Source organism: Camelina sativa, chromosome 20 (genome assembly GCF_030686135.1).
Source record: "Camelina sativa cultivar CO46 ecotype springtype chromosome 20, ASM3068613v1".
NCBI classification, from domain to species: Eukaryota; Viridiplantae; Streptophyta; class Magnoliopsida; order Brassicales; family Brassicaceae; genus Camelina; species Camelina sativa.
Window position 1 is genome coordinate 8438748 of NC_141899.1, and position 12447 is coordinate 8451194.

The 12447-nt window shown below is 44.4% G+C and overlaps 1 protein-coding gene across 1 annotated transcript; it reads right to left on the reverse strand.

The window, feature by feature from the left end:
- Positions 1 to 171: 171 nt before the first annotated feature.
- LOC104772334 (putative F-box protein At1g50870) lies at positions 172 to 1624 on the reverse strand. The gene has a single exon (XM_010496964.2). It carries the CDS (start codon positions 1579 to 1581, stop codon positions 307 to 309), a length of 1275 nt encoding a protein of 424 aa, XP_010495266.1. The 5' UTR covers positions 1582 to 1624; the 3' UTR covers positions 172 to 306.
- Positions 1625 to 12447: the final 10823 nt, after the last annotated feature.

Below are 12447 nucleotides of genomic sequence, written 5' to 3' on the forward strand. Positions count from 1 at the left end.
GGATCTACCATTGGAACATGCCATTTTACAGTTTTTTAAAAAAGTTTTTAACTTATTTCCAAATATTAAAATTACAAACATGCTTAAAAATCTTTTTTTAGCATTCACTGCTCTATATAACATGTTTGTGATAGTAAAACCAAAAAAATAAAAATAAAAAACATGTTGGGATGGATTTAACTTAATAAATTTCACTAGAAAAATCAAAGACATAGAGAACTTTCATAAATTTGAAGTGTCGTTGAAAGGGAAAACAAAGAAAAAAGCATTAAAGAGAGAATTTGAGCGATGAAGGGCGCTACTTTACTACAAAGACATGAAGTTCTCCATGTGATTTGGGAACACATCCAAGTTGACAGTATTGCTGTACTTACCGTTGTCGTCACCAAGTCCATAACGGCATCCCAATACATCACCAAAAATTCCTTGAAACAAGGCTTCTTTAATAGTGTTTCTCCTTGGATCGAAATATAAAACATAAAACGAGGCTGTCAAAACCATTGGTGTAAAAACAAGCTCACCAGCATCGCTAACACCCTTTAATAATAGGTTATTACTACCCCTCCATCTTCTCGTAGCTAGAGGTAAGGTAAAGCTTGTATACGTCCATTCGTGTCCATCTGCATCTTCCAAAACCCATAGCCTAACAGATTTATTAAGGAAAAAATATGTAGTATCAACTAAGGCTAACTTTCCCTCCCCATAAGGTACTATCATATGAAAACCTGAAGATGAATAACCCTCTGGATATCTTATAGGATTGAACTTTTCAGATCCGACATGAAAGCTCATTATACAGCATTCACCACCAACACCTAAAAAGGCTCTATAATAGATAACTCCATCAATGCAACCATAACATCTATTACAAAAATGTATATGGGAACCTTTGGGTATGAATCTCCATGATTCTTGAGCTCCCAATGTAAGAATCCCATGCTGTTGTAAATTTACGACCAGGACTTTGTATTTACCATCCAATGGATCGTATCCTAAAACAGACTGTCCCCGTCTCTTGAGTTTTCTTGTGGGCTTTGGCAAGTGTAAAACCTGTCCCGTGGTTGGGTTCCAAATCACGTTTCTTTTGAAGAGAATAAAGCCCTGGACGGATGCTGATGGATAATAACATTTCGGCCGTCTCCAAGTGTTTGTATTTTGCAACTCATAACTGTAGACCGGAGAATAAGACTCGTCAGTATTCTCGTATTGAGGGAACGAGAAAACGAATCGCCTTTTCTTTTTGAAGAAGGTGAGCAGAAGACGACGTGGCCGACTCGCGAATGAGCTGATAAAACTTGGAAGCGTAGTGAAGGAAGACCAGAGTTTTGATACGCAGAGAAACCTCACAATCGATTTCGCAGGAAGTCTTGAGAGTATCTCCACGATTAGATCGAGTGGAATCGGGTCTGGTTGAGATCTGTACTCTTCTTCTTCTTCTTCTTCATGTGTTGCTCTCTGCTGGATTTCTCCCCTGTTCTCATCTTGTTCATCTATGGCAGCTTGCTCAACAATGCCCTGTATCAGCGAGGAAGATTGTGATGTTCCGTGAATCTCTCCCGTTTTCTCTTCCTCTGAATCCATGGCGGATCAATCTTCAAACCCTATGTTTTTATCCTTTGCTAGAAAGCCTAGAAATATATTATTAATTACCTTTAGATAAACCCAAAAGTATGTACTAACATTACAAATTAGGTCGAAATAGGGATTATTCCGGAACCGAAATAAGGCAATGGAAAAGGAAAAAAATGAACTGAACAATACTTGGGTTCACCCATAGGGCTGAACCTCTCCATTCACCCCTTTATAAAATAAGTAAATAAAATTTGTATATATTATTATAAAATTAAAAAATTTAAACCGCTCTTTAATAAACCCAAACCGACATATATAAAATCTAAACCCTAACCATCTCATTTGTGAACCCAAACCGATATATAATTTCGTTCTACTTGTAAAATCTAAACTCTAACCATCTCATTTGTGAACCCAAACCGACATATAATTTTGTTTTAATCGTGAAATCTAAACCCTAACATCTCATTTGTGAACCCAAACCGACATATAATTTTGTTCTACTTGTAAAATCTAAACTCTAACCATCTTATTTGTGAACCCAAACCGACATATAATTTCATTCTAATTGTAAAATCTAAATCCTAACCACCTCATTTGTAAACCCAAACCGACATATAATTTCGTTTTAGTTGTAAAATCTAAACCCTAACCACTTCATTTGTAAACCCAAACCGACATATAATTTTATTCTAATTTTAAAAATCTAAACCAATCCAATATTTAAATTTCCTTAATTAAAAGTATACAGAATTTGTTTCCTTAATTTGATTTGCTTTTTAATTTAATTTTGATTTATTTTTTAAATGAAATATTAGATGGAAGGTTCTGATTGGCTGAGAGAAGAGGGGGTGAATGGAGAGGTTCACCCCTAGGGGTGAACCTAAGTATTTTTCAAAAAAATTTCGGATATTAACGTTCGGCTAATTGAACCCGACGTGAATCGATCACCATTGCGCCACGGATCCAGATGATTATTCCTCAACTTATAATTGTACTTATTCCGTTATTAGTAATCAATTATACTATAAACACCATTGTGTTTTACGTGGTTATGTCTCCAGATGCTAACGTAGGCATGTCAATTAGGGCCAAAGCCCGCGGGCTGGTCCGGTCCGGCCCTGAAAAATAGCGGGCTCGGACTTTAATATATATGTCCAGAAAAAATCGGGCTTTTCGGGTTCAGCCCGTTTGGGCTATAGGGTTTTTCAGATTTAGGATCGGGCTCGGACCAGCCCGAAAAGCCCTTTAATAAATATATTTGTACTTTTTTTCTTAACATATTTGTTTGATTGTAATATATGATTAATAATTTATTGTAATTAAAGTTTTAAACTCTAATCCTAGTTTTTATATTTACTTAATAACTATACTTAATACTTTAAAAAAATTTATCCATGATATTTTATATGAATTATATATTAGTTTATTTAGTTAAAGTATCGAAATTTTGTTTAGTCTTAATCTTTTTATTTTAAATTAAGTTGGTTGTAATGAATATAGATGAGTTATTAAATTTTTGATTGATTTTTTTATAGTACACCTTCAAACACTGTTTTTTAAGGCTTATAAGTTTGAATTTTTTATCAGTAAGATAAGCCCGAAAAAGCCCGAAAAGCCCTATAACCCTGTTAGGACCGGGCTCGAGCTTTGAAATATAGGCTCGGAAATATTTCGGGCCAGGCCGGGATCAAACATATGCGGGCTTTACGGGTTTCGGGCCGGGCCGAGCCAGGCCAGCCCGATTGACACCCCTATGCTAACGTGATAAATGAAATGTGTATCCAAAAAGAAGAGCAACCATAAGCTACACGAGACTTCATGATCAGGGTTTGCTTATGATCATTGAGTTTGTCCTGATCTTCAATATGAAGAAGGAAAAGTGGCGCATTCGACAAATGCTAGAAACAGACCGTACCAGTTTCGGATATATATGCAATAGTGGTCTGTAGCATCCGCTTGGTTATATAACACTAGATAATGACCCGTCCGATGTGCGGGTTTAAAATTTTGCAAAAGAAATTAAATTTAATAAAAATATATTAAAATCTATTGTATATTATTTATAAATTTGTTTTGCTATAATACACTGAATTATATCCACATACAAATCTTTTATGTATGTTACCATTAAAAGTGTATGTAACACCCGCAAACCAATTTTTGGTATTTTGGTAAGGGTGTCGATCGACACCTTCTCGTGAGGCATCGATCGACACCAATTGTGACCGGTTTGGTCGGTTCAATTTTATTTGTCCGGTTTGCGTGGTTGGTTTAGGGAATCCCTAAATCGTGTGTAAAAGGGGAAAAACGACCCTAGGTCGTATTATTTGTTTGTACTCGCCGCTTTTGAGAGAAAAAGAAAGGAGAGAGAGTTCTTAAGCTTTTGGGAGAAGTTTGGGAGATTACTTGCTGTTCTTGAGAGTTTTGGAGCTGGGAAAGAGTTAGAAGCTTGCTAGGAGTGAGGATTTCGTTCCTACTGTTCAGAATCTTCCTGGAAAGAGGTGAGTACTTGACCATGGTTGATTTAAGCATGAGATCTCTCTTGTTTGTGTGTTTTCTTTGCTGTTTGTGTTGTTTTGTTGCTTGGGTTCGTTGCTTTTGTGATTCCTAGTGATTTCTGAGGTAATTGGGTGAGTTTGGAACGGATTCGGAATGGTTTGGAATCGGGATTCGTCGTTCGTGCTCGCGCAGTTCGCGTCTGCAGATATGGCATCGATCGACACCATTCGAGCATCGGTTGACACTGTTGGTGACAGCATCGGTCGACACCCTTGTGGCATCGGTCGACACCCTTGGTTCAGCATCGGTCGACACTTTCTGGGGCATCGGTCGATACCAGTCTCAACCGAGACTTGTTTTCCTGGTTTGATGTATTGCTTGTGTTTTGTTTGCTTGCATAACTTGAGGGTCTCATATGCTTGTGTGTATAACCTAGTAGATGGGAGGACGGCCTCACTAAGTATTTATGATAATACTTACGCATCTCAATTGTTGTTTGTGGTGTGCAGGTAAAGGAAAAGTGTGATCGTGGAATCAAAGGCAATGAGGAGGAGGGTGTTCTAGAGACTTGATTGATTGTGGTCTAGCTGATGTTAGGTTGCTAGATTAAGTCATTGGAACATTGTTGGATGTTAGCTTTTGGTTATTTTCTTTGTTTGGATTATGATGTTATTGGTTATTGGATTATTTATGTTGGAATTCTATTGGAATTGTTTTATTTGGTTATCCGCGGTTATTGATTGTTGTTAGGATGTTAGTGGGTATGGGACCACTAGTAAATTAAGGCATAAAAAAAAAAAAACGGGAAGGGTTGTTTCATTTTGGTATCAGAGCCCTTACGGTTCTAGGTCTAGGGTTCATTGTGTTTTTTCTGCTGATGTTTAGGATTCCATGCTATGATTGGTTGTGTGAGTTGGTCAATTGTGTGTGGCATGAAGTCCTAGAACATCCTCTTCGAGCCTGTGTTGTGATTCCACGGTAAGATGTGTTTTTGTGTATTAGAATTATTGTTTGCTTAGCCTTCTGTTCTTGGATGATACAGATGGTTAGGGGTGAGGATGCTGTTGGTCGCGGTCGTGGTCGTGGGCGTGGTCGTGGTCGGGGTCGGGGACGAGGTCAGGTTCCTGAGGCCAGTGTGAGTGTGACCCAGAGCATGGCCAGTGAGGAGGTGGCGGAGTCACAGGTTCATCCTAGTGTGTCTGGAGACCAGGCTAGTTTGGGTGACGGCAGGGCGGATGGGCCCGGTGTCGGTCACGGTGTTGCCCCGGGTGTGGGGGTTGCAGCGGGAGGTGCTCCAGGCAGGGAGGATGTCTTGATGGACTTGCTAGCTCAGGTTTTGCAGTGACTTCCAGCAGTTGTGCCGCCAGTGGTTGGTGGGCAGGATCCAGTAGTGCCACCAGTGGTTGGTGGGCAAGATCCGGTAGTACCGCCCGTGGGTGGTGGGCAGGGTCCAGCGGTGCAGCCTGTGGCGGGTTTGCAGGCAGGTGTGCAGCCGGGGGCCGAGGTAGTGGATGCTCAGTATGTGCGGATGATGGAGCAGCTGCGGCATGTGGGAGCAGGGTATTTCTCAGGAGGTACCGATCCGAGTGTAGCGGATGAGTGGAGAGAGCGGATGGAGGATATTTTCCTTTCGCTTAGGTGTCCCGACCGGTACAGGGTGGATCTGGCAGTGTTTTACTTGTCAGGAGATGCTCGTGTGTGGTGGAGGTCGGTGACAGCACAGAGGGTGCAGAGGGGTATGTCTTGGGGAGATTTTGTGGGGGAGTTTAACTCCAAGTATTTTCCTCAGGAGGCTCTTGATCGTATGGAGGCCCGGTTCTTGGGTTTGACTCAGGGGGACCGTACAGTGCGGGAGCTGGATGCAGAGTTCAGTCGGCTTGTGGGGTATGCAGGCAGGGCATGGGAGCCAGAGTCGGCTCAGGTGCGGAGGTTTTTGTTGGCTCTGCGGGATGATTTGAGGACTCGGTGCAGAGTGAGGAGCTATGCTACGAGAGCAGAGTTGGTTGAGGTTGCAACTGGGATAGAGGAGGACTTGAGGTCACAGGTGGTTGTGGTCGGTTCTTCGGTGCAGCCACAGCAGTCTCAGCCGCTTTCTGTTCCTAGCAAGGGCGGCAAGCCTGCGCAGGGGCAGAAGAGGAAGTTTGATGTTATGCAGAGATCGAGGCACGGGGGTGCGAGATGCTTTGGGTGTGGTAGCAGGGACCACAAGGTGACTAGCTGTCCACAGAGAGGTGAGCAGCGGGCAGTGACAGAGCAGCGGGCGGTGACGGAGCCGCGGATAGATACTCGAGTGTGTTACTACTGCAGAGAGACGGGGCACATCAAGCCTCGTTGTCCCAAGTTGCAGCAGAGAGCTGTAGCAGTGTTGCAGGCTGGAGCTCAGCCAGGGGTGCAGCAGGGTGTGCAGCACGGTGTGCAGCCGGTGGGTTGGATCGAGCCGACGTCTCAGGCGTACGCGACTCAGGAGCCCGGTGGCACTAGTGCAGGAGCGATCACAGGTATAACTTCTGAGATTCGAACTTAGTCAATTCAAAAGTTCAGATTATATTTGTTTTTGTTTGTGGTCAAGTGTTAGGTTCTCAACACATGAGGTTTGTGTAGGGACCTTGTTGGTGGGCGGGTTTAAGTCCCATGTTATGTTTGATTCTGGATCTTCTCATATCTTCATTACTCCGGAGTGTGCCGTGAGTGCGGGGATCAGAGGGGATTCTGGAGAGCGTTCAGGAGTTGTCAGAGTTGCTGGAGGCAAGTTTCTGAGGGTTATTGGACGAGCTGGAGGAGTTGATATTCAGATCGCAGGAGAGTCGTGGCCAGCGGATTTGCTTATCAGTCCAGTGGAGTTGTATGACGTTATTCTTGGTATGGATTGGTTGCATCGGCATAAGGTGCATTTTGGATTGCTATCGGGGTAGAGTGGAGTTTGAGCATCCAGGAGGGAAGTTGGTTTTTCAGGGTATTAGACCGACTTCGGGGAGTCTCGTGATCTCAGCCGTTCAGGCAGGGAAGATGATCGAGAAGGGCCGTGAGGCCTATCTAGTTACTATATCTATGCCAGAGTCAGTGGGGAAGTCTACGGTTAGCGGTATTCCGGTTGGGGAGGACTTTGAGGATGTGTTCCAGTTATTGTAGGGATTACCACCATCTCGGTCGGATCCTTTTACTATTGAGCTGGAACCGGGGACGATGCCGTTATCCAAGGCTCCTTACAGGATGGCTCCAGCAGAGATGGCAGAGCTGAAGAAGCAGCTGGAGGATTTGTTGGGCAAGGGTTTTATCCGTCCTAGTTGTTCACCGTGGGGAGCTCCGGTGTTGTTTGTTAAGAAGAAGGATGGGAGTTTTCGGTTGTGTATTGACTATCGGGGTTTGAACCGAGTTACTGTGAAGAACAAGTACCCTCTCCCGAGAATTGATGAGTTGTTGGATCAGTTGAGGGGTGCTACTTGGTTCTCCAAGATCGACTTGGCTTCAGGTTATCATCAGATTCCTATACATGAGGCAGATGTGAGGAAGACAGCCTTCAGGACGAGATATGGGCACTACGAGTTTGTGGTGATGCCATTTGGGTTGACAAATGCGCCAGCTGCGTTTATGAGATTGATGAACAGCGTGTTCCAGGAGTTTCTGGACGTGTCAGTCATCATTTTCATCGACGACATCCTGGTATATTCTAAGAGTCCTGAGGAGCATGCAGTACATTTTTACTCAGCCTGAGCTGAATTTGAGGCAGAGGCGTTGGATGGAGTTAGTAGCGGATTATGATTTGGACATAGCTTACCATCCTGATAAAGCTAATCTGGTTGCAGATGCCTTGAGTCGGAAGCGAGTGGCTTCGGCTCAGGAGCAGGATATGGAGGCGTTGGTAGGTGAGATTAGTGCATTGAGTTTGTGTGCTATCTCACAGGAACCTTTGGGTTTGGAGGCAGCTGATAGAGCGGATTTGCTGAGTAGAGTGAGGTTAGCTCAGGAGAGCGATGAGGGGCTGGTGAATGCCTCTAAGGCTGCGGGTGCAGAGTATCAGGTTTCTGCTAATGGTACCATCCTTGTGCATGGTCGGATCTGTGTGCCCAAGGGTGAGGATTTGAGGCAGGAGATACTGAGAGAGGCTCATTCGAGCAAGTTCTCTATTCATCCAGGAGCGACCAAGATGTACCGTGACCTCAAGCGGTATTATCACTGGGTCGGGATGAAGAAGGACGTAGCTGACTGGGTGGCGAAGTGTGATACTTGCCAGCTGGTGAAGGTGGAGCATCAGGTTCCTGGTGGTTTATTACAGAGTTTACCCATTCCAGAGTGGAAGTGGGATTTGATCACGATGGACTTCGTGGTAGGTTTGCCTGTGTCGAGGATGTTTGATGCTATTTGGGTCATTGTGGACCGTTTGACTAAGTCCGCGCATTTTCTGGCCATCAAGAAAACTGATGGAGCAGCGGTTTTGGCCAAGAAGTACGTGAGGGAGATAGTCAGATTGCACGGGGTGCCTGCTAGTATTGTGTCTGATAGAGATTCCAAGTTCACTTCAGTGTTCTGGAAGGCATTTCAGGCGGAGATGGGCACGAAGGTGCATATGAGTACAGCCTATCATCCTCAGACGGACGGTCAGTCAGGGAGGACGATCCAGATTTTGGAGGATTTATTGAGGATGTGTGTGCTGGATTGGGGTGGTCATTGGGCAGATCACTTGAGTTTTGTGGAGTTTGCTTATAACAACAGCTACCAGGCTAGTATTGGGATGGCTCCTTATGAGGCCTTGTATGGGAGGCCGTGTCGTACACCATTATGTTGGACTCAGGTGGGGGAGAGGAGCATATTTGGTGCAGATTTTGTTCAGGAGACCTCGGAGAAGATTCGGGTTTTGAGGCTGAACATGAAGGAGGCTCAGGATCGGCAGAAGAGCTATGCTGATAAGAGGAGAAAGGATCTTGAGTTTCAGGTTGGTGATAGAGTGTACCTCAAGATGGCCATGTTGCGGGGTCCGAACAGGTCATTGACAGAGACTAAGTTGAGTCCGAGGTACATGGGACCGTTCAGAGTGGTTGAGCGGGTGGGACCAGTGGCATACCGGTTGGAGTTGCCTGAGGTTATGCGTGCGTTCCACAAGGTATTTCATGTGTCAATGCTGAGGAAGTGTCTTCACGAGGGTGATCAGTTGTTGGCTAAGATTCCTGAGGATCTTCAGCCTAACATGACTTTATAGGCGAGACCAGTGAGGGTGCTCGAGAGGAGAATCAAGGAACTTCGGAAGAAGAAGATTCCTTTGATGAGAGTCCTGTGGGACTGTGACGGAGTAGAGGATCAGACTTGGGAGCCCGAGGCGAGGATGAAGGCAAGGTTTAAGAAGTGGTTTGAGAAGCAGACCGCGGCTTGAGCTTGTCTAGCCGGGTCCGAGTTGTAGTCCGTGGCTGGAGCGGGTACGGAGTATTCCAGCCCATCTCTCTTGATATTTGGACGCTTAGGGGTGGTTGGTTGTGCGACTAAGTATCAAGATGAGGTGGTGCTCGGGATGCGGGTTGTTGGCTCCGGTTGTTGTATTTTTTTGGCTTTTTCTGATGTATGTTCGTTGAGATTGTAACGATTATGACATTTTTGAGATTAATAAGATGAGTATTTTTCTTTATGTTTGACTGTTGTTGTCATGGGGAAAGAGAAATAGCTCGGGTGTCTATTTTTGGAAAGTTTCCATAAATAGAAAGTTTCCACAAAAGGAAGGTTTCCATAAATAGGAAGTTTCTAAAAAGGGAAAGTTTTGTGGAAATGTTGAGGTAGATCTAGCCAGTAGATACTCGTTGGCATCAGTGTTTGATTTTGCTCAAGGCCGTGCGGGCCCAACTCACGTGATACCGATAGCTCGATGGACTTTGTGGCCAGAGAGTGGGAGTGGTATGTTGCTTCGGATGACGATCCGAGAGCGCGCTTGAGGGTGACGACCCAAGAGCGGGATATGTGAGGCTCCCTGGATACCATAGCTGTGAGCCGCGGCTCGGCAGTGAGCCGGTATGTCTCGAGGGTTGCGACCCGAGAGCGGGGGGAGTGGGCGTGTGAGACTCCCTGGATACCGTAGCTGTAGACTGTGGCCTGGCAGTGAGCCGGTATGACTCGAAGGTTGCGACCTGAGAGCGGGGGAAGTGTGTGTGTGAGTGACTTCCTGGATGCCGTAGCTTAAGGCGGTTGGCCTGATAGCGAGCCGGCATGATTCGTTGGTTGCGACCACGGACGGGGGAAGCACTGAGTTGTGAGCAAATAGTATTTATGATGCGAGTATATTGGCTAGAGGGAGACCTCGAGGGTCAGTCGGAGGTGTGCGGGCTGTTGCGACAGTGGCACGGGAAACCTTGGCTGACGGTGTTTAGTCCGGTCTGGGGACGTGCGGGCCGTGCTGACGGTGGCACGGAGGTCCTTGGCAGGTGGACGGTATTGCGGGATTCGGGGACGAATCCATATTGGTGGGGGAGAATTGTAACACCCGCAAACCAATTTTTGGTATTTTGGTAAGGGTGTCGATCGACACCTTCTCGTGAGGCATCGATCGACACCAATTGTGACCGGTTTGGTCGGTTCAATTTTATTTGTCCGGTTTGCGTGGTTGGTTTAGGGAATCCCTAAATCGTGTGTAAAAGGGGGAAAACGACCCTAGGTCGTATTATTTGTTTGTACTCGCCGCTTTTGAGAGAAAAAGAAAGGAGAAAGAGTTCTTAAGCTTTTGGGAGAAGTTTGGGAGATTACTTGCTGTTCTTGAGAGTTTTGGAGCTGGGAAAGAGTTAGAAGCTTGCTAGGAGTGAGGATTTCGTTCCTACTGTTCAGAATCTTCCTGGAAAGAGGTGAGTGCTTGACCATGGTTGATCTAAGCATGAGATCTCTCTTGTTTGTGTGTTTTCTTTGCTGTTTGTGTTGTTTTGTTACTTGGGTTCGTTGCTTTTGTGATTCCCAGTGATTTCTGAGGTAATTGGGTGAGTTTGGAACGGATTCGGAATGGTTTGGAATCGGGATTCGTCGTTCGTGTTCGCGCAGTTCGCGCAGTTCGCGCCTGCAGATATGGCATCGATCGACACCATTCGAGCATCGGTCGACACTGTTGGTGACAGCATCGGTCGACACCCTTGTGGCATCGGTCGACACCCTTGGTTCAGCATCGGTCGACACTTTCTGGGGCATCGGTCGACACCAGTCTCAACCGAGACTTGTTTTCCTGGTTTGATGTATTGCTTGTGTTTTGTTTGCTTGCATAACTTGAGGGTCTCATATGCTTGTGTGTATAACCTAGTAGATGGGAGGACGGCCTCACTAAGTATTTATGATAATACTTACGCATCTCAATTGTTGTTTGTGGTGTGCAGGTAAAGGAAAAGTGTGATCGTGGAATCAAAGGCAATGAGGAGGAAGGTGTTCTAGAGACTTGATTGATTGTGGTCTAGCTGATGTTAGGTTGCTAGATTAAGTCATTGGAACATTGTTGGATGTTAGCTTTTGGTTATTTTCTTTGTTTGGATTATGATGTTATTGGTTATTGGATTATTTATGTTGGAATTCTATTGGAATTGTTTTATTTGGTTATCCGCGGTTATTGATTGTTGTTAGGATGTTAGTGGGTATGAGACCACTAGTAAATTAAGGCATTAAAAAAAAAAAAAAAGGGAAGGGTTGTTTCAGTGTATTTTTTACACCTAGGTATATTGTATGTTACAAATATATTATTTACCACCACCTAGAAAACGTCTATATAATCAAATTAAGCCAACTATTATATGTCTCTTTACATTCATTTTTGCATACTTTCTTTAATCACTAAAATTGTTGGCTCAAAAAATTTAATAAAAAACAAATTACATCACAATACACTTATGGAGAGAACCTCGGTTCTGCATTCCTCCCTTATGGAGAGAACCTTGCGTCCAATCTCATTCACCATGGAGAGAACTTTCGCTCTGCCTTCCTCCCTTGGAGAGATAACTTTGCATCCAACCTCCCCCATCTTCCTCCCTTGGGGAGATAACCTTGCGTCCAACCTCCTCCACCATATAGAGAACCTCGGCTCTGCCCTCCTCATGTGTGGAGATAACATGTTCACGTCTTTTAACTATCTCAAAGTGGCTTGCTCCATCAAACAATGAAACTAAATATCCTTTTCAAACTTCACAAAATCTTTTGATAGTAACTAATATTAAATTTCTCAATGTACTCATGGAAGTTTCTTTGACACACCATGATGTAGCCTCTGTCTCCAAGCTCCTATGGATCTATCAACAAAGATTTATGTTTTCTAATCTATCTATGTTTGTTGTAGGCTTGTATTTGATTAGCCTATTTTATCCAACCATTAGGTTGATGACCTTCTCCTCTTTATCTCCTTTTGAGATTGAACGAATGGTAAGAATTATG

Coding starts and splice junctions, on each gene's coding strand:
- LOC104772334 (XM_010496964.2), bottom strand. CDS start 1,581: ATGGATTCAGAGGAAGAGAAAACGGGAGAGATTCACGGAACATCACAA.